The sequence below is a fragment of the Cnephaeus nilssonii genome (genome assembly GCF_951640355.1).
Source record: "Cnephaeus nilssonii genome assembly, chromosome: 22".
Classification (NCBI taxonomy): domain Eukaryota; kingdom Metazoa; phylum Chordata; class Mammalia; order Chiroptera; family Vespertilionidae; genus Cnephaeus; species Cnephaeus nilssonii.
In genome coordinates, this window is record NC_137093.1 from 11,433,264 (window position 1) to 11,460,567 (window position 27,304).

General features: G+C 40.3%; 1 protein-coding gene across 2 annotated transcripts in view; it reads right to left on the bottom strand.

The window, feature by feature from the left end:
• ANAPC5 (anaphase promoting complex subunit 5) overlaps positions 1-19,468 on the bottom strand; it is a 28,640-nt gene extending 9,172 nt beyond the window's left edge. Inside the window, exons 1-9 of one of the 2 annotated variants that reach the window (XM_079762253.1) lie at positions 19,040-19,468; positions 17,161-17,240; positions 16,339-16,448; positions 14,873-15,065; positions 9,268-9,334; positions 6,747-6,848; positions 4,763-4,953; positions 1,945-2,026; positions 975-1,064 (exon numbers count right to left, since the gene is read on the bottom strand). In XM_079762253.1, the coding sequence (XP_079618379.1) occupies positions 975-1,064; positions 1,945-2,026; positions 4,763-4,953; positions 6,747-6,848; positions 9,268-9,334; positions 14,873-15,065; positions 16,339-16,448; positions 17,161-17,240; positions 19,040-19,366 (1,242 nt within the window). In that variant the 5' untranslated portion in view covers positions 19,367-19,468. Of the gene's footprint in view, positions 1-974; positions 1,065-1,944; positions 2,027-4,762; positions 4,954-6,746; positions 6,849-9,267; positions 9,335-14,872; positions 15,066-16,338; positions 16,518-17,160; positions 17,241-19,039 lie in introns of both variants that reach the window. The other variant, XM_079762254.1, reaches the window with a different exon arrangement.
• Between the last annotated feature and the right edge of the window lie 7,836 nt (positions 19,469-27,304).

The following is a 27,304-nucleotide window of genomic DNA, read 5'->3' on the forward strand; positions in this document are numbered from 1 at the left end:
CATGATTTTCAAGGATGAAAGCTCAACTAAGATACAGCATAAATCCACAAAAAAACCTGTATTTAAAAAGTCTCATTTATTTTAAGTAACTTACCACTTACTTTTGTCCTTATCATCAATTCTGTACATGTAACTCTCCTTCCCCAGAAATGAGTCAAGTGTACAATTTGCAGATTTGAAAAGCATATACTTTAAATGACTGCACATGATTACTTCCAATTTTCCTGGAATTTGTTGCAAACTATATGAGGCAGATGCTTAAGCAGTCATACTGCCTACAGTCCCGGTTTCAGTGGATGGTTTTTGAGATGGAATAAAGTTCTTTGAGCAACATTAATCTAGATGCTAAGAGCCATTACTACTTCATGCGTGGAGACTATGCCCTTTCAATGTCCCTCAGTATCTATCATTGAGGACTATAATTCAGGTCCTTCCCTGTCACTCAAAATGAGAAAGGACAAATCTGCCTATCAGGTTTGCTGGTTCCTAGCTTTGTTTATTATTAAAACACAGATCAGCAAACTTGTTCTCTTAAGGGCCAGATAGTAAATAACTTGGGTTTTGCAGACCACATCTGGTGTCTGTTGCATATTCTTCTTTTTTGTTTTCCCCCCAACTATTTAAAAATGTAAAACCCATTCCTAGCCTGAGGGCCACATATGAGCAGGAAGCAGCCAGATTGGGCTCTAGGGCTGTAACATTTAAACCAATCCCTGTTTTAAAAGTAAGCCTTTCCAGAAAAATTTCTAAGTAAATATGGGGAAGTTAATATGGATCAATAAACTAAAAACAATCTCATCAAATTGATCTATGGAATTTTCACAGATGTTATTAGGATAAAGGGAACACAGAGAAACCTATCAAACAGAATTTAGTGTTTAATTAATAATTAAGGTCATATGAAACTACCAAGAATAAAACCACACCAAACCACACCATTTATTTAAACAATCTCACAGAAAGATGAGCCTTACCGGTAACCCGAAATGCACCGCTTTCTTCACAGAATGCTCTAGCAGAACATAGCTATCGGATTTCTTCTGCCCCAGCACATAAAGCCAGCTCTGGTAAGAGAAATCATTAAAATATATCCTAACAATGACCAGGGGTAATGTTCTATTGAACTAACAGCATGGTTGTAAGAACGAATTAAAAGGAACAAAATAAATCCTCTAACATATTATTTCATGAAGCATGAACCAAAATGAAGCCCATCAAACACATGAAAATTATCAGACAAGCCAATGATTTTCTTCACCTTTGAGAGCAGTGAGTGGCAAGTTCTAGAAAAAAAGCATGAAGCCCCCATATGGCCTTTAATTGAAAAAGTGAGTCTCAACGTGATGGTTAAATAAATTCTGTGTTCTACTTGTGCTTGGTGGTTATGCTTTCACAGGATAACATGGCATCCAGTTACAAGGTTAGTGCCAATGTTTAATGTGATTGTTTTGCATGGTAGTTATACATGGCACGTTGTACTAAAATTTGTAGATAAGATCAAGCCTGGCTGGTTTGGCTCCATGGTTGAGCATTGAACCATGAACCAAGAGATCACTGGTTCGATTCTCGGTCAGGGCACATGCCTGGGCTGCAGGCTTGATCCCTAGTAGGGGGCGTGCAGGAGGCAGCTGATCAATAATTCTCTCTCATCATTGATGTTTCTATCTCTCTCTTCCTCTTCCTTCCTCCCTCCCTCTCTCTCTCTCTAAAAATCAATACAAACATATTTTTTTTAAAAATCACCACCAAAGCCAAACAAACGTCATGAATTAAGAAATAAACAAATATGGGCTGCCTTTCCTTAATTACCACGACTTCCTAACTAGTTTCCCGTCACTGCTAAGAACCTTTGCTCTGACTACAAAACAACCTGATTCAAATCGGGCCTTCCAAAGGCCAACTCAACCCGTGGGCAGAATTCCCAAGGCAGGAGGGTGGCCTTACCAGGCAATGCTGGAGACACACGTGGTCGTTGGACTCCTGGGCGATCCTGATTGCCTCCTGCAGGGCAAGCTCTGCCTGTTGACTAATGACAGACTGAACATTAATATCTCATTAACATCACAAACATGCACAAGTAACGGAAGCAGGAAGACATCTGTACAATAACTCATCCAAGAGTAGGTCTCTGCTTTGGAAGCTATAGCTATGGGCTTATTCCCTCAGAGGCATTCTCTTGCCCCAGCAGCAAGAAACATTAACAGTGGACATATAGATCCCGCCCCTTCTACGGCGGATTTCTACGAAAAGGGACATCGAGGAATAGCTTTTCTTAATATTTTTTTTATATATATTTTATTGATTTTTTACAGAGAGGAAGAGAGAGGGATAGAGAGTTAGAAACATCTATGAGAGAGAAACATTGGTCAGCTGCCTCCTACACACCCCCTACTGGGGATGTGCCCGCAACCAAGGTACATGCCCCTGACCGGAATCGAACCTGGGACCCTTGAGTCCGCAGGCCGACGCTCTATCCACTGAGCCAAACCGGTTTCGGCAGGAATAGCTTTTCTTGATCTCAGCTGCTACGAGTTTTATTTTAGCTATCTATGGGCCAGGGAAGAGGCACAGAGAGAATATAATATTTTACTTTTCATTGCATTCCCTTCTGTATTAAAAAAAAAAATTTAACTATAGCATTTGATGCTTTTATACTTTTTTCAAAACTAGTTTTAAAAAGTATTTTGAAGTGCTTACAGCTCTTTTTGGATTTGTCCAGCAGGTCTTCCGGCTCGTACCGGAAGGCCCACCCTCCCCCACCCCCACCCCCCGCCAAAAAAAAGTATTTTGAGGAGTATCCACTTTTGAGATTCCTTTTTTCTGCTCATGTGGTTCCCGTCCATCTCTGATATCTCTCCCACTCTCTCAACTTCTGTAGAAATTCAGTCAAATATTCTTGGCCCCACTGAACTCGCACTTGTGAAAATTCCCACATAAATGTTATCTGTACCCCACCTTGCAGTGCATAGTTAAATACTACTGTGTATCACCATCTGTTTATTTAATCAGTGTTAACTATTTTTTTCAACTAGTTTATTAACAATAGAGAACACAAGTAAAGTCTTAAACTTTGGGCTTCTCAGTGGCAAGTGACCGAATAGAAATCTTATCAATGCTGGGTCACTGAGTATCTCAAAATCAATTTACGAGTTTCACTTCTTTAGAGAAAAATTTATATAAGGAATTTTCTTTCAACACCAGTGCAATAGCCTCACACAATTCATTTTAATTGGGGAGAACTGAACTGTTCCACAGTAACTACTTGTTTGAATACAAAACCCAGATACATTCTTACCTAGTTTACACATCATTTATATCCCTTTAGTAATGAGATGAGCAGAACATAGGCTATTTGAGGGCAGGAAGCATGTCTTCACACACAGGCCCCCAATAAATATCGGTTGATTTAACTTTATTGAACATGTGATGACCAAACAAATAATGATATGTTTAGAGAAATGGTTTCTGGGAGAACTGTATACTAAAACGACTAAAGAGAGATTATTTTTCCCAGGTAGGAAGAAAAGGTAGATTACCAACACAGAAACACAAAGTCAGGCAAAATCCTCAAAGGACCTTTTGGCTTTCACTGCTGCTAGGCAGAAAAACCTCTGGTAAAAATTTTCAGTAACAGAACATTTCCATATGATTTATATGACATGGCTTTGAATGCTCCGATGAAGTATTCAAAGACTGTCCCACACACAAGCTCCAGTCCACGTCCCTTTTAAAATGCAATAACCAGAAGTTAATAGAATTTTTTGGGTGTTGCCTGGCTGATACAGCAAGTGCAGAACTCTCAATTCTTCAACTCTGGACATTTCTTCCATTAATGCACTCTAGGGTCTCTAGTCAAAGATGCCAGTAGCAGAAACCTCGTTTCTTCCAGATGGGAAAAAGCCACAGGGGGCGGCGAGACTCTTTCAATTAGTAATTTCCTACCTTTTCACCATTATTCACATTATTTCATTGTTTCCAAAATAGCCTCCATGTTTTGAAAGATTTTATCCACTTAACTCAATTTAAAAATAATTTTTTTTTATTTCAGAGAGGAAGGGAAAAGGGAGATAAAAACATCAATGATGATAGAGAATCATTGATTGGCTGCCTCCTGCACTCCTCCTACTGGGGACAGAGCCCTGACCGGGACTTGAACTGTGACCTCCTGGTTCATAGGTCGACGCTCAACCACTAAACCATACCAGCTGGACAGTTTTCCTATTTTTATTCATCAAAATCATTGGCATATCTTAGCAATGGCATAAGCCAAGTGTCATCTCACTGAGCTGCCTAAATTTTATCCGAAAGTACAAACATGACTTTTAATAAGCCAGCACAGTCTTTTATACAGTAAAGACACAACTTTCTTTTGGCTTTTTGAAATACTGAAAATAGATTTTGTATCCTCATTATTATCTCCAAAAAAATCCTTTGGGAATCTCTGGCCTAATGACCTAATTATCTTTTAATTCAATGGCTGTCGTTCTTAGAAGTAATGAAAGAAAGAGGCCATGCACTAAGACAGTAATGTTACATAGTGACACCAGGGGGCAGACTGTTTAAGGAGAAGGTTTCATTAGCTTCTGTCCAGTGAAAAAGCTTCCCTTTTGGAAGTTACTGACAGGTCTAGTCAAATAGTCAGCTTCCTTTCTTTCTTTCCTTTTTATCCTTCTTTTAAAACAGCATTTAAAAAATTCATCTTAATTAACATTTGGAAGTTCGTGTCTTCCATTTCTGCATGGATAAAAATCTATAAACTTACTAGTGTCCGAAGCGGCAGTGCAGGGCGGCCAGGTTCAGAGCAGCGTATCTCAAGCTCCGGCCATAGCCCTCTTCCCCGTTACTTTTGCTCTCGGCTCCCGTAAGAATCAGGCGGTCAAAGTAATGCAGGAGGCTGTGTGTAGAACTAAACACATCTTGGACCCGGAGGTTGTTTAAGTAGCTGAGATAATGCTACAACAAGAAACAATCCACATAGTGTAAATGTTCTGCTTCCCCTTGTTAAGACTAATTCAGGAGTTCTACTGGCTGCAAGCATCCGTGCATCCCCCACCCTTCTAACAAGAGGGTCATAGTTTAGATTCACCTTTTCCCCACAGGCAGAATAAAGCAGGTTCAAGATACATTGGTTTCTCACCAGGAGGGGTCCCCAAATGAAAAAACCGGAGTTCCATTAGCACTTGTGTCAGCATTTTATCCTAAATATACATCCACTATGTCACTGGTTATATTAGGATCCATGTGAGGGTGGAGGGGAGAACTCACTTAGCTCAGGTATTTAAAAAGTTTGCTGAGCTAATTATATTCTATTTTGAAACTGTTTTCATCTTGTTTGATTCACTGAATTAAATCTCCCTCTAGCCCTAGCCAGTTTGGCTCAGTGGATAGAGCGTCGGCCTGTGGCCCAAAGAGTCCCGGGTTCAATTTCGGTCAAGGGCATGTACCTTGGTTGCAGGCTCCTCCCCGGATTGGGCCCTGGTCAGAGCGCATGCAGGAGGCAACCAATCGATGTGTTTCTCTCAGATCGTTGTTTCTCTCTGTCTTTCCCTCTCTCTTCCACTCTCACTAAAAGATCAATAGAAAAATATCCTCGGGTGAGGATTAACAAAAAAAAAAAATAAGAAAAATTTAAAAATAAATAAATAAATAAACTTCCCTCCAAACAGACAGATCCCAGTTACAAGGGAAGCAAACATATATCTTTCTACATGTGGATACAGTCAGATGTCAAATCCAGGTTTGAGGGTAAAAATCCATTAAGGAATGGTATGATTTTTAAACTTAAAAAACAACAACACACACTGACAAAAGTGGGGAAAGGAACAAATTTTTAGCCCCCAATTTTTTTTAACTGATTTTAGAAAGAGAGAGAAAAGGAAAGACAAAGAGACAGAAATATCAATTTCTTGTTCCACTTATTTATGCATTCATTGGATGATTCTTTTTTTAAAAAACATATTTTACTGATTTTTTTTAGAGAGAAAGGAGGGAAGAGGGATAGAGAGATAGAAACATTGAGAGAGACATCCATCGGCTGACTCCTGCACGCCCCCCGTTGGGAATCAAGCCCGCAACCTGGGCATGTGCCCTGACCAGGAATCAAACAGGGGACCTCTTGGTTTATGGGTTGATGCTCAACCACTGAGCCACATTGGCTGGACTCACTGGTTGATTCTTCTATGTGCCCTGACCAGGGATTGAACCTGCAACCTTAGTGTATTGGGACAATACTCTAACCTAACAAGCCACCTGGCCAAGACAGGCCCCAAAGTTTTTAAAAACTTAGTCTACTCTGCCCTATCCAGTGTGGCTCACTTGGTTGGGTGTGATCCCATGCACTGAAAGGTTGCCAGTTTGATTCCCAGCAGGGCACATGCCCATTGCAGGCTCAATCCCCAGTAGGGGGTGTAAGGGAGGCAGCCAATTGATGTTTTGCTCTTACATTGATGTTTCTCTCTGTCTCCCTTCCTCTCTCTCTAAAAAAAAAATTAAAAAAAAACTCAGTCTACTCTATCTCTGCCCATAATTCACAATATCAGAGAGATGACGAAAGAAAGAGAACATCACTAGACTGAATGAGTGGGAAGGGCAGTTTTGCTCTTAGTGAGTGGCAAGGGCAGTTTTACAACCTAAGCTGGGTTGCTCACCAAGAGCATGGATGGATCCTCATTTGTGTGGCTACTCAACATAACAGTAGCTTTGCCATTATTTTTTCAACTCAGGAACAAATTCTGGAAAAGACTCACCGCTTCAGCAAAATCAGGATTAAATTTCAACAAGTTGTTCAATTCTTTCTGCAAAGAAGCTGGAGGGAGGGCCTTAGTCTCGTCATTCTTTAACAAAGAGGCCTGAAATTGAAACATGACAACTCAGTAGAAATATATGGAAATGTTATAGTCAACAGCATCAGCTGGTTATTTTCTTTTCCTCAGCTACTCTCTCCTCTTGACCCTACAGAACACTTGTTCCTCTTCCTGAAACAGTAAGCCTCCCCCATCCACACACTCCCCATCCACACACTCAACAACCACACGCTCCTCCCATGCAAATTCCTGCTCTTCCTTCCAGCCCCAATTCAGACTTCAGCCACCAGCCACCTGCTTCTATCACCACCTAGACCAGGTAAGGTCCTATAAGGAACCCTGTTCTGACCCTTCTTGTAGTTCCTATCAAGACGTATTAAAAGTGCCAGTCTGGCCTCAATCCAGACGGTGAGCACCTTCACAGCAGGCACGTGCATCTCCAGCACTGCAGAGGGCCTTATGGCACTCAGGTGCACTACGTCTGGTTAACTGTTTCATAAGAATGGCATTAAGCAACGCTTATATAAGATATGTAGAAAACTAGTTTCAAATTAAATATTAGTACTTAACTGGGTTATAGACACTTAATTCAATTCTACCTAGACAAATTTTTCTTTATAAGTAATAATAATTTCTAATTCCATTTTAATTCATTACATCATTACAGAAGATTCTAAAACTATTGAAAAGCATACAGAAAACAAAAGTCATCTGTAATCCCTCCACCCAGAAATAACACTATTATTAATTCTTCAGTGTATCTTATTCCAGTGCATATATATTTTTTTTTATTGATTTTTTACAGAGAGGAAGGGAGAAGGATAGAGAGCTAGAAACATCGATGAGAAACATCGATTAGCTGCCTCCTGCACATCCCCCACTGGGGATGTGTCCGCAACCAAGGCACATGCCCTTGACCGGAATCGAACCCAGGACCCCCCAGTCTGCAGGCTGACGCTGTATCCACTGAGCCAAACCAGTCAGGCCCAGTGCATATTTTTTCTATGTATGTATATATATGTGTGTCTGTATACATATATACACACACCATATTTTTAACAAAGTTAAAAAACAAATTTTACTTCGTCCTCTTTTCATTTAATGATATATTACAAACTTTGTCTCATCATCAAGTAGTCTTTACAAATATGATTTTTAAAACAAAACTATTAACCCTTTGACTGTCATATTTATTGCAAATACTTTCCCCATTTTGTTGTTTGCCTTTTAATCTCGTTAGAACGTGTTCTGACATGCAGACATTTTTTATTTTTATGCTAAAAAAATCAAATGATCTTCTCCTACATATTACTTCCACAGCTTTTATGTTTAGAAAGTCTTTCCCCATCCATAAACCAGTTAAAAATTAATATTGTAGCTCCTTCTAGTTTAATTACAGCTTTAAATATTTACATTTGCCCCTTTAATCCACCTGTTATGTAATAAAGTGTGAGGACAAGGTGAGGATCCAGCTGTATTTTCTCCTTGATAGGTAGACAAGTTTTTCTAATTTGTTTAAAATTCATCTGCAGGCATGTTCCTATCGCTTTTAGCTAGATCACTAAATTTTTCTGCAAAAAGAGATTTAAGAACAAAATTAGGGAAAACTAGAAAAATCTAGCAAAAAATCAAAAGTCTGCTTGAAGATAACATGGGAGAAAAATGTTTAGCTTATGTTACTGAGAAAATGAGAGTATGACTTAAAACCACCAACAAAAAATGTTTGGGACCAGGAGTTGAGCGTCAATCTATGAATCAGGAGGTCAGGGTTTGATTCCTGGTCGGACACATGCCTGGCTTGTGGGCTCAATCCCCAGTGGGAGGCGTGCAGGAGGCAGCCGATCAATGATTCTCTTTCATCATTAAAGTTTCTATCTCTCTCCCTCTCCCTTCCTCTCTGAAATCAATCTATATATATATATATATATATATATATATATATATATATATATATATATATACATATATATATATATATATATATATATTTAAAATGTTTAGGATGAAGTGCACTGATATCTGCAACTTGAAATGCATAAAAAAAAAATTAAAAAAATGGTGGCCGGATAGAGGATGGGTAGATATGTGTTGAACAGAGAAAAATATTAACTGTAGGATACAGATGAAGGGTATATGGATATTCACTATAAAATGCTTTTCAATTTTTTGTTTGTTTGAAAATGTCCATAATAAAATGTTGGGGAAAGGGAAGTACGTCTTCTAAGTCACGTTTTTTGGCTGTGTTAGTCATGTACCATTATTGAATGAATCTGCATTATAACTTTAATCAAAAAATAAAACTACAAAATAGGAAGTAACAGCATTGTTAGTGAAGTAAAGAGGGCCAAGAACAAGGGATAATGCAGAATTACCAATAAACCCACCAACGTAACAGGCATATGCCATGAAAAACTACGTCAGACGATTTTTTTAAAGTTCATGATAAATTAGAGAATTAACATACCTGTTGAGAAAGAAAAAACTCCGCTTGTTTTTGGGACAGAGGCCCACTGCAAGATACCTCCTCTTCTCTACAAAATATAAAACAAAAATAATACAGAAATATATATAATACACCATAGTAAAAATGGTAATGCTTACAAAGTCAAATAGATTTTTTAATCGGAAGAGTTAAGACACTTTTTTTAAATTGATTGATTTTAAGGAGAGAGGAAGGGAGCGAAAGAGAGAGAGAGAGAGAGAGAGAAGCAATGATTTGTTGTTCCACTTATTTATGTATTCATTGGTTGATTCTTATATGTGCCCTGACCAGGGATTGAACATGCAACCTTGGCATATCAGGACAACACTCTAACCACTGAGATACCTGGCCAGGGCCAAAAACTTTTACAACTAATTCTCTCCTTTCAGGAAGAGAAAAGACATACTTAAAAAGTGATGTTGAATGACCTGACAAAGTTCACAATGATCGTGGACAAATATAGACCTAAATTCTACACAGCTTTCAGCAGATCTTTCTAAAATGCAAATCTATCCCGCTATCCCTGATTTTAAGCCCTTCAGTGGTAACCTATCACCTCCAAAATAAAGTCCACACTGCTTAGCGGGGCAGGTGCAGTGCTTCATGGGTGATCCCACCTCCTGCCTCTCTCCTTTGCCTTCTCTTTGTCACCTACACCCCAGGCCTCACGAATACCTTACAGGCCTCCTGTCATGACAAGGTGCCCCTGTTGCTTCCACAACCTGCAGGGTCCATCTGCCCACCTACTATTGGACTCCATCCATCATTCAAAATTACAAGACTCACAGCCTCCAAGAAGCTCTCCTGACCTTTCTTATTTGAGCTCCCACTGTCTCCTAGATGCTTATCGTAGCACCTATGCAACTGCCGAGCTGGGCTGTTCTTACCTGCATTTGTATGTGAATACCCAGGGCTATACGTAGGCACACTCAGATTTTGGGAAATAAATGAATGAAGAGTTTCTAACTCCATGCTACAGAGTCAAGATGGTGTTGTATTCAAAAGCAGGAAAAGGAGGCTTCACCTAAGAAATAACCGTTTGCCTAGAAGCTTAGATTACACAGAACCGATAAACAAGAAATGTACTAATATAAACCTAGACTTGACAAATCTAACCATGCACAGTATAAAACAATCTTGTTTTGAGGTCAAAGTATGAATATTACTCTTTTATCACTGAAGAAAGTCTTCTCTATATAGGATTACAATAAGTATAAAATCAGTATTTACTCATAAATAGTATTTGTATAAGCACTCTGTGTCAATTACAGCTGATCTCAAACTGTTTCATGCAAACTATATGTAAACGGATATTCTAAGAAAATTCTGAGGTTAAAGAATTTGAGGAAAGGTGTATATATTTTGTCTTGCTTGGAGATTCATGATACACATTAGAGAAACCCAGCAGAAAGAAACTTTTGCTTTTGCTTAATGTACCATTTACCGACCTCACTTGCACAAAGGATCCTTTCCTCGTGTCTCTCAAGAAGCACTAGCATCCCACATAAAACACTTTAGGAAGAGCTGCTCTCATGTTCTCCTAATTTCATTTCCGATAAATATTACCTAACAATCCCCAAGGCAGTGGATCAGCTTTTGCAAATATTGGAGCTGCCAAGAACCAGCCCTGACCCAGGCCTAACAAAGATCAGTGACACAGGAGTGACCTAGAGGGAAATGGAAAAAAATTTCACAGGCCAAGTTCTCAAATGGAAAAGAGTTAAGTGTCTGGGCAATAAGCCCTTTTCTCTTAACATATCCCTTAAACAAAATAAGCCCAAGGTTTGAAATAAATATGGCTGAACACAAAAAGGCTAGAGACAGATGAGAATCCGAATGAAACTGGACACACCACCACTGGTCCCATTCTCCTCTAAAGTCCATGACACTCAGTAGTCCCAAATGATTTACTTACTTAACCCCATTCCCCCAAAAAAGATTTAGGGTAGCTTATAATAAAGGACACGGGGCAATACATGAGAAAATCAAAATGACGCAAAGGAAAATGGCTACAAGTGAAGACAAATAAGAGTTATTATAAATGAAGATCAAATTCGGCTCTGGCTCCCACACTGGCAATGGTGGCCGATGTGAATGAACAAGCTTAGGAAGAGCAAATAAAAATATCGTGGCCCAAGCCATCCTTCACTGACCCTTCCTTTGCTTCCTCAGAGCCTCACATGGAGGAGAAAGTAGCCCTTAAGAAGCAATAGAGGTATTCCATTTAGAAAAAGGGCTCAAGTAGACCTTGTTTGTGAATCCAATTATCAGCTGAGACAGACTTTTAGGCTTACTAGTGCTATAACTCAAGGGCACTTAATCTGGATTCATGGATGGGCTAGGAGTCCACAGACCTTGTAAAACTGCATGCAAAGTTTGTATGAATGTGCTTTTTTTCTGTCCAGTGGACGGCACGAACACAGCCCTCCAAGACCACAAATGATGCAGTCGAGTTTCCCACATTTGGGGAGACCACAGGGGTCAGCACATCTAGAGTGCAATGGCTAAGCCTCACCCTGGGAAAACCACCTTCATGATCATGGTACCTTCCTTGCCAGGTAAGTATGAATGTACATTTTTAATGTGGATATAATACATGGCATTCATCAGATTCTTTAATTTTTTTAAAAATATTTTATTGGTTTTTTTACAGAGAGGAAGGGAGAGGGATAGAGAGTTAGAAACATCGATCAGCTGCCTCTTGCACACCCCCTACTGGGGATGTGCCCGAAACCAAGGTACATGACCTTGACCGGAATCGAACCTGGGACCCTTCAGTCCACAGGCCGACACTCTATCCACTGAGCCAAACTGGTTAGGGCATTCATCAGATTCTTAAAAGAAGCCTGTAAACTGCTCTAAAGGGCTCAAATCTACCACTATAACTGAAAATTCTTAAATTTTACATAGGATTTATCAATCAGCAAGGATTTTTGTTTGTTTGTTTGTTTTTTAAAGTATGTACAAGGCATAGAACACCAATCAAGGCCATGGGGTGTGTTTGTGGAGGGGGGAGATACAAAATCTTAATGGTCTACAGCAAACATGTCTACAGTCTTGGTAAAGGCTAGGATCAGCCCAGGTGCAAAAATGGTAGTAAATGATAAATATCAAGGATGAGTATGGACTTAGAAAAGGGAGAAATCACTCCAGCCGGAGTGGTGAGGAACTGGAAAGTTGGTAAGGAGTGGGGAAAATGATGAGGAAGGAGGAAGGCATTCCAGTAAAAGAAAATAAGAGAGGCAGAAAGGGAAAAAGCCTGAGGGCATGCAAGCAGACCTGGCTAGTTGGGGTAAAGGATCCAAGCAGAGAACAAAAGGTAAGGTCAGAAAGATCAATTGTGGAGGCCTCAAACACCAGGTGGGGAGAATGTGTGGAACCTCTGGAGATTTCTGAGTGGTGTACTGACAGGTCAAAACCAGGGGCGGAGAGAGACTGAGACAGAGAACAGTTACTAAACATCTAAGGCCATGAGGACCTGAGCCCTTCCCAGGTGTGTGACCAGAGGGTGTGACCAGCCCTTCCTTCTGTCTGTCCCTCCAATATATGTTAGCTTGTCCTGACTTGGGGGCTCTGTGTCTTGCCATGTGCTCTGGCAATTCTTCTCAGGACTCACTCCTTCATCACTGAGCTCCCAGTCTTCTAGAGACCTTCCCTGCCTGGCTGATGTGGCTCAGCAATTGTTGACCTATGAACCGGGAGGTCACAGTTTGATTCCCAGTCAGGGCACATGCCAGGGTTGCGGGCTCAATCCCTGGTGTGGGGGTGTGCGGGAGGTAGCAGAATGATGATTCTCTCTCATCATCGATGTTTCTATCTCTCTTTCCCTTGTCTTTCCTCTCTGAAATCAATAAAAATATATTTTTAAAAAGAGAGAGAGAGAGAAAGACCTTCCCAAACAGCACCCCACAGTGATTTTCTATCCTTGTGTCCTACTTCATTTCCTTACTGCACTGACGGTCTCTGAAACTACACTACTTCTTCATTTAGTTACCTACTACCTGACCCTCCCACCTAACTTCACGAGGACAGGAACTCTCCCTTTTCGCTGACAGCACAGCCCCTAACAGTGCCTGGCACACAGGAAGCACTCGATAAGTATTTGTTGAACACATTAATGAATTTGGGAGATTTATATCAAATCTCTGGCAGGTGAAGGAATACCAAAGAATTTCTGCTTTGGTAGGGTCCGCTCAGCAGCACAGGGAAGAGCTGCTTCCAGGAGCGTGCAGACTAGCAGGCTCCACTGCAGCCTTACGAGCTGTAATCCTATCAGCCTGATTTCTTACCGCAGGACACAGAGCTACCCCTTGGCAACAACGAGCAAATGAAAAGCTGAAGCTAAATTTCAGTTTGCACTTCCGCCTGTAAGTGGATTTTTAAAAACACCGGAAAAATATTTATTCTCTCCCTTCTAAATTACCAGTTAGGTTCCCACTTTTAAATAGGAATGATTTCATTGTAAGATGGGAGATTTGTTGGCTCTTCAATATTACTTTCTCCTTTCTAATTTTAATACAAATTTCTAGGGCAAGAAAAATAATTTCCCTGAAGAAAACATACCTAAAATCATTCCAATAACTTAAAAAAAAAAAAAATAGAAAGGGCTAAAGTGAGAAGCTTCTCGTAACACAATAAAACATTAGAAAAATCACAAAAGGAGAAAAATTTGAAATTTTCCTTTTTAAAAGAATCAAGGAGTGTATAAAATATATCTTGCAAAGTAAAGAAATATCCTATAACAAGTAAAAGCATTTCTTTTTGGACAAAGTGTAATACTTAATTAGAATAACTTTTAAAGAATATATTTCATATCAGTGAGCAATTCAGTTTACTAAATATACACTATTTTCTGAAACCATGCACCTTAACAGTAAATACACTGGCTTACATGCAAATGAATTCTTAGAATAGGATAAAAACAAAAAGATGCAATTAGACCTAATTAAATCAGATAAATTTAGGAGAAAACCAAACCATAATATGAAAAGTCTGCATTTTAACATTTCTAAAGAAGTGACATTCTGCTACTTTAAGCTTGTAGAGAAGCTCAAACAAAGATCATACTGTTGCCTGGAAGCCTTCCTTAGGGGACTTAACTAGAAGAGAAATTAGAGAAGAACAGTGAATATTTGTTGAATGTTTGCCACATACCAGGAACAGTTCTAAACACTTTATATAAATTTATCATTTAATTCCTACATCAACCCTCTGAGGAGGTGATATCTCCCCCATTTTGCAGATCAAGAAATTGAAACACAGAGGAGTTGAGTAACTGGCCCAAGGCCTCACAGGGAATAAGGGAAGGAGCAGGGATTCATACCCAGGATTCTGACTCTAGCGCCAGACCCTTCACCCCATACTGCACTGCCTTTCCAAGAGATGAGAAGCCTTTATAGACAACTCTAAGTAAGTGAGGTTTTGGAAGGAGTTAATAGTACTATAATCTTGATCCCATAACCAGGCCCTGGCCAGGAAGCTCAGTGGATTAGAGCATCATCCTGATACGCCAAGATTCTGGTTTGCTCCAATTATTTATTGTGCTATTTCACAGGAAAGGGACCCCTGTCCGAAAAACCCAAGTTACCTTATGGACACATCAAGTTCTTCTTTTTCCATTTTTCTTTCGCCCTCTTCTCTGTTGGTCAGTTCCATATCAGCATCCTCCACTGTCTTTTTCTCACCATTTTGGAAGTACTGTTGAAGGGCAGTGTACAGTTTAAACACTTGGCTAAAAGAAAGCTTACTGTAGGCCAAGATCATGTGACGCAGAAATAAGCCTACAAAAGACACAGACAAGGTAAAGGCATTAAATGAAATCGGGATACACAAATTTGATGACTATTTGTTACAATTCTTCCTTCAAAAGAATAAAAAAGAGACACTTGAAGTTGCTATTCCTTCTGCCCAGATGTTCTTCCCCACTCTTTACAAATCTGGTTTCTTCTTATTCAGGGTCCAGTGCTCACACCCACACTCCACCATCTTTATCCACACAATATATTTTTTTCATGACTATTATAACTATCTGAAATTATCTTATTTACTTTTTTCATCTGGCCCTACTCTACCAGAATGCAATCTCCATAAAAAAGAAGGTCTAGCCCTAGCTGGTTTGGCTCAGTGGATAGAGTGTCAGCCTGTGGACTGAAGGGTCCCGGGTTTAATTCCAGTCAAGGGCACATGCCCAGGTTGTGGGCTTGATCCCCAGTAGGGGGCATGCAGGAGGCAGCTGATCAATGATTCTCATCATTGATGTTTCTATCTCTCTCTCCTCTACCTTCCTCTCTGAAATCAATAAAAATATATGAAAAAATAAATAAAGAAAGAAGAAGAAGGTCCAGTCCTGGCCACTGTGGCTCAGTTGGTTAGAGTGTCCTCCTGTATACCTAAAGGTATTGATTCCCAGTGAGGGCTCATTCTTAGGTTGCGGTTTGATCCCAGGTTGGGGCACATAACGAGAGGCAACCAATCAATGTTTTTCTCTCACATCGATGTTTCTCTCTCTCTCTCTCTCCCCCCCCCCCGCCCCATTTCTCTCTAAAATCAATAAACATATCCTCGAGTTAAGATTTTTAAAAAAAGAAGGTCCATGTCTATCTCTTAAGTCCACATCCTGGCACATAGGAGAGAGGTAAGTAAGTTATCAATAAATGACTGATGTTGAATAACAAATACTACTATGAAAAAAAGCCAGGTGGATAGAGCATGGATATAAAGCCAATAGAAAAGCATCAAAGGATGTCACATTTGCCCTCACCTTAAAATTTACTTCTCTTCATAGAAGTTTAGTTGGTGACCCTGACTTAAGAGTTATGAAATGCAGACAAGTGACCCAGAGCACTATGAGAAAGAGCTGAGAAACCCCAAGAGCCCCCCCAGACCAGGTCAATACCTTGGCTATCATAGACAAAACTTATCTTTTCCACAAGACAATTGTTTAAACACAGATCAAAATGGCAAGGCAATAAACACAAATTAAAACATGTGTTTGTTCAGAAAGCTGCTCACTTCAATAAACATACTCTCTGCTCTCTCAGAAGAACTTCATACCTACTACACTTGTTTTGTGAACCTCTGGTTCAGTTCCAGAAAAAGAATCTGACAGGTCATCAAAAAATTGTTCCATATCCTTCAATTCGCCTTCAGCCATCAGTTTGATTCTGAATGAGAAAATTGAGGTGCGTATTTTAAGTAGGCCCTTTGAACACCTTCCCATGTTTCATATTTACCTAAAATAAATATATTTAAAAGCAATTCAGAGTTTCACATAAAAATGGTGGCACATAAAACAAACTTCATCATCCAAAATGTCACTCCCATATTCTGAAAAGTATCATTGCTGATGTCTTCTTGATCATAAAACTTGTCAAAGTAACACATCAGCCAATAAAATTGGAATTCTCTGCAACAATTAAAAAGGAAAAGGTAGCCCTAAGCCGGTTTGGCTCAGTAGATAGAGCATCAGGCCTGCGGACCGAAGGGTCCCAGGTTCGAGTCCAGTCAAGGGCACGTACCTTAGTTGCAGGCTTCTCCTCGGGCCGGGCCCTGGTCAGGGCGCATGCTGGAGGCAACCAATCAATGTGTTTCTCTCACATTGATATTTCTCTCTGTCTTTCCCTCTCTTTTCCAGTCTCTCTAAAAATCAATGGAAAAATATCCTGTGAGGATTAAAAAAATAATTAAAAAAAGGAAAAAGTAGATCCACATGGAAAAATAAATTTTGAAGCAGTACATTTAATGTTAACCATTTAAAAAAAAATTAAACAACCTAAAAGAACAAAGATATCTTTTTTAAATAATTAACATGTGCCCTTTTCTAATTTTCATCTATTTTGACAATTTTTCATATCTAGAGAAAAAAAAAATGTTTACCTGATTTGTACTGAATTTGCAAGCTGAGGACAAGATTCTTCAATTAACTTGTATAGTTTAGTCAGTGTAATATCTGGGCCCTGAGTAAAGGAAAATAGGAAGGTTATGGATAAATTTTAAAGAACGGGAGAATGATAAACAGCAGCAAACATGAATTCATTTATCAACCCCTCTGCTTTAACAATTATTCCAAACTTGAAATCTCAAATCAGAAAGAGGGAAAAAAGCTATCTAAAACGATAAAGTAATACTTGAAAATTGCATATCATTCTCATTTAGTCAGTGGAATGGGGGGAAAATACATTGAATCTGTAGTCCAAGGATGCATCTTTCCTTCCTTCTTAGTTTTGTAATCATGTAAACTTGTAGCCTCCTGAGCCCTAGTAAAATGGAGATAATAATAATTATCTCCTTTGTGGCAAAGATTAAGTAAGATAATGCAAAGTGCTCTGTGAACTGGCAAACATTATACAAATAAAGGTGTCCTATTTTTTCAAAACATATCTCATTTGATCCTTCCCAAAACCTTGTAAGACAGGCAGACATACTGTGTCCAAGTCCATATAAGGTACCAGTAGAGACAGAGAGTATGTGACCTCTGCTATCAAGAAGACTACAATCACCCTAACCGGTTTGGCTCAGTGGATAGAGCGTCGGCCTGCGGACTCAAGGGTCCCAGGTTCGATTCCGGTCAAGGGCATGTACCTTGGTTGTTGGCACATACCCGGTGGGGGGTGTGCAGGAGGCAGCTGATCGATGTTTCTCTCTCATTGATGTTTCTAGCTCTCTATCCCTCTCTCTTCCTCTCTGTAAAGAATCAATAAACTATATTTTAAAAAAAAAGACTGCAATCTTGGCCCTGAGCAGGTAGCTCAGTAGGTTAGAGCATCATCCTCCGATATGCCAAGATTGCAGGTTCAATCGCTAGTCAGGGCACATATAATAAAAGCATATATAAGTGGAACAACAAACCTATGTTTCTCTTTTTCTCTAAAATCTATCTATAACTTAAAAAAAAAGACTACAATCTAATTGAGATTTCAAACTAAACAAAAGGGCATACCACATTTCACTTATTCTACATATTTATTTAGGTGCTGTACTAGGCTTCCAGGGCACAAAATGAAGAAAAATAGGACAAAGCACTGCCCTTACAGAGGTTATAGTCTAGTAGGGGAGAGGCAGCAGTCATATAATCACAAATAAATGGAAAAAATACAACTGGTATATGGGAAGGTACGTGCCCTAGGAGAACACATTAAAATAGCCAATATTGAGTAATTATTGTGTGCCACACACTGTGTCGTGTTTCCCATGGATCTCATTTAATACGGCCATCCCATGACATAGTTTCTATTATTGTTCCCATTTTGTAGAAACCAGGACCCAAATAGGCTGGAGAACTTGCTCAAGTCCCACAACTATTAAGTGCTATAAAATGTGCAAAATGCTTAGCACACAATCGATGTTCACTGTTAGTTTTATGTCATTATTACTACTTATTAATGTCCTCTAGGTCGGATACAGAACCCATATGATTGCTGTGTCACACACACACACTCAGGACTACGTGTAGCCAGCCCCATTCTACAGAAAACAGAAGACCTGAAAAGGTAACTCTTCCCCCAGTCGCTCAGCTAACAAATGCTGGAGCCAGATATGAACCTGCAAAAACATGCATGTCAAGCACCTGGCCCATAGTAAACACTCATTAAGTGTTAGCTGGCGGCATTATCTTTCCTTTTTCTTTTTTTGCGGTCCTCCAAGGCCAAGAGTTAGCTGATGGACCCCCAGACCCCCGGACCCAAGTAAATGTCAGGCACAGAGCAGGTGCTCAGTGAAGTCTGCTGAAAGAACGGGAGCCAGCGGGGCCCCTCACCTGCAGCAGTGGCAGAAGCAGCTGGTTGAGCCTCCGCCGCTCCATGAGGCTGACGGCAGCCTCGCCCGTGCGGCCCATCTCGTTCAGCAGCACCAGCACCGCGATCTTATACGGCGTCACCCAGTCCTTGATGCCGAACACGTTGGCATGCACCACGCCATTGGTCATCATGGGGTTGAAGTAGAGGCTCTCGTGGACACTGGCCATGGTGTCCCGGACTACTGCCACCACACACCCGAGTTCCGGCAGGACGCACCACAGCCCGCCCTGCGCCTCAACCAGCCCGGGCCGTATCCCAGGGAACGGGCTACTTCGCGCTCGCGGCATGCCGTCGGCCAATCAGAGAAGCCGTATTAGAGCCACAGCCAATAAGAATGCCCAGAGTGCCGTGGAGGGTGGGGACAAAGGCGTTGCACCTACAAACTAAGTCCCTACAGAAACTCTTGCGGAAGGAGAGCAGGTTCCCGGGCGACTTTGACTGGGACCGAGTTAAAGTGGGTCCACATTTGAGAGCCGGGGCTGGACCTCATAGGGGCTGCCATTTGTTCATTTCATTAGAAAACAATTAAAATTGAATTTTAAAAAGATTATGTTAAAAAGCAACGGAATTGAATTTGCACCTTTGAAATTTGTGTTTGATTCGTTATGTTAATATTTAAACTAAAAGTTAGGGATTTTCATTTACCTCTTTTAAAGCGTGAACAAATTTTTCCCCCCTCAGTATTCACAAATGCCATCTGGAGACAGCCAGGTCAGATTATAAGTGGCCTTGTATCCTTACCTGAAATAGTAGCTAATACCTCCGTATGGTGAGTCTGTTTCCTTCCTAATAAACTACAAAATCTGTAGTCTGTATTTCATAGCCCTATACAATATTTTCAATACATTTTGTCACAGCTCTGGTTCCATTCATCTATACCTCTCCAATGTGCCAGACATTGTGCTAAGTCCTAGAGATACAGCAGTGAATAATAAACTAGAAATTTGATCTCAGAAAGAAAAAAAGTGGCATAAGACACAAATCAAAAATCCCTTTGATGAACCAATCTGTCTCCAAGAGACTGAAAGGGAACTGCTGTTATAGACATATGGTTGGCCTCCTTTACTTTTTGTTGTTAATCTTCACCTGAGAATATTTGTCCATTGAATTTTGAGAGTGGAGGGGGAGAGACAAAGAGAAACATTGATGTGAGAGAGAAACATAGATTAGTTGCCTCCGGCACGAGGATCTAGCCTGAAACTGAGGTACCTGCCCTAGAAGGGAGAGGGAGAGAGAGATAGAAACAAGTATAACAAGAAGCATACTTGCTCACACATATGGGATGGTAGGGTAGAAATCCCGGGACCTTTCAGTCAGCTGGCCTGCGTTCTATCCAGCAGCTAGGGCCTCCTTTACTTTCAATGATGAAAACTTAATGCTGGATCTCCTTCACCTTTTACATTTCAAAGCAGCCCTCCAAGACAATAAAAGCAGCAGAGATGTGTAACTTGCAGTGGAGTTCAGTTTATTTTGTCTGTCCAACATGCTCCACTGTTCTCCCCACAAATGTGTTGCCTTTAATTTAAACAAAGTTACAGAACATGTCCCTCTAACTACAGACATATGGCCCTAGCAGAACCAATCAGATCCTTCTCTGGGATTGCTGTGTGGACTTTAGAGAAAGAAGAGTCCTCTTTGTCTTGGGGTAACTAGGCAAGGCTATCAATGTCATATTCCCTACTGTTAGAAAACGATACCTCTAGGAAGAGAGAACAAGACCAATTTTCAAAAAGAAACAGAACTAATCAGAATTGAGGTGGGGGTGGGAAGAGAAAGAGAAATAGATAGCTGTGGTCATTGAGTTTTGTTTCTACCTTGAGACTATAGTTCTTGCAGTGCTTTCTTCAACTGTATCAACTTTCCTAGCATATAATCCCAATAACAAAAATTAGCAAATGTTTATTGGTTTGGTTTTGGGTTTTTTTGTTTTTTTTGCTTTAGCTTGACTGAGGAAGATTTTGCCTCCTGCGACCAAAGTTATCTTTATTAATATATAATTGAAAATAGTGAAAGCAATTCATCCTGCCAGAACAATTTAGCCCCCAGAAAGACCTTCAGGCTCTTTGCTTTGTTCCTATATGAGCCTTTATTTCATCTTATGTATTATTCAGTGACTGACCCCTTCAATCCCCAGTAAAGAGAGAGCAAGAAATACCATGGCTTCTCCCTTTCACCAACCCTCTAATTTCCCTCCAGAGTCCCTTATTAGTACAACCCAGCCAGTTGACTTCAAATCTGGGAAAGGAAGCCCACAAGGATCACCACTATCTAATTCCAGAGTATTTTAATGACTGTCCCCCCAGAGCCCCATACCAATTAGCAGTCACTCCCCATTCTCCCTCCCCCCAACCCTGGTAGCTAGAATCTTCTTTCTGTCTCTATAGCATATTCTGGACACTTCATGTAAATGGAATCATACACTATGTGGCCTTTTGTGTTGGCTTCTTTCGTTTGGCATCATGTTTCTGAGGTCCATCCACATGGCAGCATTGTCAGTGCTTCATTTCTTTTCATAGTTGAATAATATTCCATTGTATGGATAAACTACGTTTTGCTTATCCATTCATCTCTCAATGGGTTGTTTCTACCTTTTGGCTACTTTGAATCATGCTGCTGTGAGCATTCATGTACACATTTTTTTGTAGACATGTTTTCAATTCTTTTGGATATATTCTATGAATGGAGTTTCTGGGTCATATGCTAACTCTATGCTTAACTTTTTGAGTAACTGCCAGACTCATTTCCACAATGGCTATGCCATTTCACATTCCCACCAGCAATGAATGAAAATTGCCTCTACCTTTTAATGAAGACCAGGAACCCAGCTTGCTATTTAATCAGAAATCATAATTAGAAATGTCATGATTATGAAAGAACTGAATACTCATCAAAGGTGTTTAAGTTATTTTGAGTAATGGATGACTATATTCATGATTTTATGTATCTCTGAACACTGTGAGCCCCAAGTAAATTTGTTTTCTCCATTGCTCATTAGACAGTAGTTCACCAGCAACTAAGTGCTAGGCATGATCTGAAGCTCCTATGACAGATGGGAAAACCAGCAGTGTCACAGAATGAATGCTTCACCTGCTGATCAGATTCAAAAGTTCTGAAAATGACAAAACCTAACTGTGGTTGTACTATTCTAAGACAGCATGTTAGAGGAAATAGATAATTGCTCTGATTGTTCTAAACAAGGAAAATAAAATGTGTGAGGCAGCTCTCCTGTGTGCATGCACAAACTTTCTTTCAATAATCCAAGAAAATCCAGCTAAGAGGGGAGAAAATATCTCATAGAATAAAAGAGCCCTGGCTTTGAGAAAGTCACGCAGAGTCTCAGGGCTCAATCAATACAGAAAGTTCTGGGTAATTAACTGAGCTCCCAGGGTAACTTGATCTCTAGCCTGACAAGCATCATTAAGTATTTCCAGATCCAAGATAACATTCCAGCTTCTCAAAGCTCACAAACTGCATTGACCTCCCTCCCTGAGGAAAGAAACTCTCCTTGCTGTCTCTCGACCTCCTATTTCATCCAACGTAGATGTCACCATCTGCAGATGGAAGGGTCAATGAACAAATTAATTCATTGGGGCCAAGTTTACCTTTCTATTGTCAACTCTCATAATTTGTTTGCTTGAACACACTTCAAATATCTCTTAGTTATGGTAAGCGAAAGATAATATACATTACATAATTTTCACAAGTGTAAGAGGACATTTTATGCTCACCATTTTCATTTATTTGCAGAGATACCCTGACTCATTCTCAATACTTGACTTAATGGCAGTTTCCAGTAGAAGTGGCTGCTTTCAATAATAGGAGCAGAAGCTATATTTGCTCATTGCTTTCCCTTCTTTGGGGGATGTTATTTCCTTAGTTTGTAAAACTTGCATACATCTCAGTTTGCAAGAGTTTCTGGACCTGTGATGTTTGATGAACATCTGGTGCCAAATAATGATGATACATAGTTCTCTACTGCCGCGATAAAGCTGCGTAACAACTTTGAAACCTCGAAGGTATAACAATAAGCATACTTGCTCACACATCTGGGATGGTAGGGTAGAAAGCTCTAAAAATCTTGTTAGAGTTCAAGCACAGATTTTAGGGCTGGCTGATTGGATGATCTAGAATGGATGTGACTGGGGACAACTGGAATGTCTCTATGTGTCTCTCCTCCTCCAGCAGGCAACGCCAGGGAATATTCTTGTGGAGGAGGCACAGGTGCAAGAGAGAAAGTAGAAACCAGTGTGTCTTAGAGTCCTAAGCTCAGTGATGGCACACATCAGTACTCTGGCCACATTCTATTAGCTAAAGCATAAGGCCAGCCCAGATCCAAGTGTCAGGAAATAGACTCCTCTTTAGCAAGAGAAGATGCAAAGTCACATGGCAACAAGTGTGGGATACATGGGGAGATAAAGAATTGGGGCCAAAAGTGTAATCTCATAAAGGCAGTCCCTTCTCATCCCCTTCTTAAGCCTAGTCCATTCTTTAAAAAAAAAAAATAAATAAATTTAAAAAATATATATAAAAATTATATATATATATATATATATATATATATATATATACACTAGAGGCCCAGCGCACGATTCAATCGTGCGGGTAGGGTCCCTAGGCCTAGCCTCCTGCAATCAGGGCCACTTCTGCCTGTTCGCCAGTCCCCAGGCCCAATGCTGCCTCCACCGCCGCCACTGAGCTGCCAGGCTGTTGGGATCACCAGCTCATCCCCAGCCGCTGCCGCTGCTGCTGGGGCTTGAGGCGCTGACGAAGGGGAGCACGGCAGGGGATCCGGGTGCGGACAACCGGCTCCCCGCCTCCGATGGCAGTGGAGCTGGGTGTCCAGGGTGTCCGAGGCAGCCCCCCTCAGCGGCCGCCAATCCAGTCGTTGAGAGGTGGGGGGGGGGGGGGCGGGGGGGCGGGAGTCCCGCGCCTCTCAATGGCCGGATATGCCACCCCGAGTCCCGCCCCCCAGCCTCCCACCGCCCAATCGTGGGTGTAGCGGAGTGATGGTTATTTGCATATTGCCTTTTTATTATGAAGAATATATATATATATATATATATATATATATATATTTCAGAAAGGAAGGGAGAGCGAGAGAGAGATAGAAACATCAATGATGAGAGAATCATTGATCGATCTCCTGCACGCTCCCACTAGGGATTGAGCCTGCAACCCAGGTACGTGCCCTTGACCCTTCAGTCCGCAGGCTGACGCTTTATCCACTAAGCCAAACCAGCTAGGGCAAACATAGTCCATGCTTAAACCTCAGTTTATTCAGGCAAAGGGAAGATTGGGTCCATGACTGATTTTTGTATGTTTCCAGGTTCACCAAACAATTATATAAAGTAGATACATGGGCTGTCTTAGGTTGCTCAGACTGACATAACAAAATACCATGGATGGGGTGGCTTAGACAACAGGGATTAATTTCTCACAGCTCTGGAGGCTGGGAAGTCCAAGATCAAGGTGAAAGCCAATTTAGTCTCTGGTGAGAGCTCTCTTCTTGGCTTGCAGAAAGTCACTTTCTCACCATGTTCTCATATGGCAGAAAGAGAGACGGAGAGCTCTCTGGTGTCTCTTCTTTATAAGGACATTTATCCCATCATGAGGGCCTCACCCTCATGACCTCATCAAAACTAATTACCTCCCAAAGGCATATTTACCAACACTATCACTTTGGGAGTCAGGGCTTCACAATTTATTCCATAGCATAAACTAAATTTACTCATTTCAAATTCAGGATCTTTATTCCTTTTAAATTATTTCCCCCCAATATCTCCCTCACTTCATATTGGGACCAGCTATGAATAAAACTGCCTAATATTAGAAATCAAAGTCAGAACTCAACTTCAGAGTCTCAGAGATTAATCAGTACAAACTGGAAACATAACCACAGCATTTCTTACTTAGTCTTTAAAAACATATCTATTTCCAATAGAGTTGAGGATATAAGATACACTTGATCTAAAGGTTGAAGGATTGATTTATCAGTCCTTGTCAAGGCACATTTGTAAGAAATTCAAAGTGATTTCATGCTTCCCAGCTAAAGCATCGGAGGGCATCTTTCCCATAAGCTTCTGGAACTTCTGAGCATTAGTCATGACTCTTTCATTCTTTATGTTCAGGCTCTTAATGGCCTGGCACCACAAAAGCAATTAAGTTGCCAGAGCACCTCTCAAGAATTCTGTTCACTTGAAGTTCTTTGAACAGGTATTTTATTCATTGTGTGTGTAGGAGAGAAAGGAAGGAAAGATCTTCTTTGGAATCTTAATTTGTGTCAATTAATGAATAAAAGAATGGACATCTTTAAGAAGAGAAAATGGGCCCTAGCCGGTTTGGCTCAGTGGATAGAGCGTCAGCCTGCGGACTGAAAGGTTCCAGGTTCAATTCCGGTCAAGGGCATGTACCTGGGTTGCGGGCACATCCCCAGTGGGAGGTGTGCAGGAGGCAGCTGATCGATGTTTCTAACTCTCTATCCCTCTCTCTTCCTCTCTGTAGAAAGTCAATAAAATATATTTTTTTAAAAAAAAGAAGAAGAGAAAATGGTTTCAGCCATTATCCCAGAGAAAAGATGAGATTAATTTGTTCAGAAAGTGCGTTTAAGACAGATAGATACATTTTTTAAAATCAGTTTCTGGGCTGCCTACGTACCCTCCACACCTACTGGGCTATAGTCCTTGGAATAGACATTCAAGAAAGCTGTTGTTCAACCTAATCAGTATCTCATGGAAAGAGCATCATTGATATATCTGAAATCAGCAAAAGAAATTTTAGAATTCTTCTAAAACAAACATTAAATCACTGTAGGAGGAATTTATTAAATAAAAATAGATTTGGAGACTTTGACACTGAAATTCATTCCTTTTATCAACTTCTATCAACTTCTTTATGGTTAAAGATGTTTCGGACCAGCCTTGGCAAAATTTATGTATGCCATAGGAACTGTGCAGGAGGAGTACACAAAAATAACGGTGGCTGTCGATTCTTTTATTCACCAAATAGTTTTGTTATCATCTAGTATGTGCTGGGAACTTAGCTGGACATTGACTGGTAAAATAGTGGTAAAAGTGACAAATTCAGCTCAGGCTGTCACTGAAGTCACAATCTAGTTCAGACATAGAGAAGTCATAAGTAGGGGCAATCACAATAAGACTCCATACTACTAGGATGGCTATAATAAAAAAGATGGACAATAACACATGTTGGTAAGGATGTGGAGAAACTGAAACACTCATACATTGCTGGTGGCAATGAAAGTATTTGGTAGTTCCTTAAAAAGCTAAACATAGATTTACCATATGGCATAGCAATTTCACTTTCTATGGATTTTACCTGCTCTGGATATTCCATATCAAGATGAAAATTGGATGGCAAGAAACCAGAGATCAAGATATATATCTCTAAAAAAAAGATTAGGAAACAGAATTGTCACATTAGTACAAATGAGCTATCAGTAAATACAGAATCCTATGTACAAATGTAATCCAGTTAAACACCACTAAGCAGAAGTCTATAAAAACTGCATTTATTTGGACAGTCAGCTCTGAGGAATCTTCTCTCACTGCATGGGAAACAATTCTAAGTAAATGAACCAGGAACACCAAGCCATAGGAGGCACCTGCTAACCTATCTGAAATACATTGTCTCTGTCCTTCTGAAGTATCTGTAGTGGGCCTACTATTTTTAACCCTTTGCACTCGCTTGCTTTTTTCTCGATTCCTTTATTCTAATGCTAACCGTGTCGACTCACACTCGACATCCGAGTGCAAAAGGTTAAGATCATAGGCAGAGGTGTGGGCCCTGTAATCAGATTGCCTGTGTTTGAATATGGCTCCACCACTTACTATCATGGGACTTTGGGCAAGTTACTTAATCCTCTGTGCCTCAGTTTTCTTGTCTATAAAATGGGAATAAAAATAGTACAAACCTTAGTGATTATTTTAAGCATTAAATAAAAACATAGAGGTAAAGTGCCTGGGACTTCGTAAACCATAATAAGTGTTAGCTGTTATTATTATCACATTTCAAAAAACTGATAAGCTGAGTGACTTTCTTACCTATTCCAAGTCAGTCACTAGCTTTCTTATTACCTCTAAAATGGAAAATAGCCCAGCCAGCATGGCTCAGTGGTTGATTCCTGGTCAGGGCACATGCCCGGGTTGTGGGTTTGATTCCCAATGTGGGGCGTGCAGGAGGCAGCTGATCAATGATACTCTCTCAGC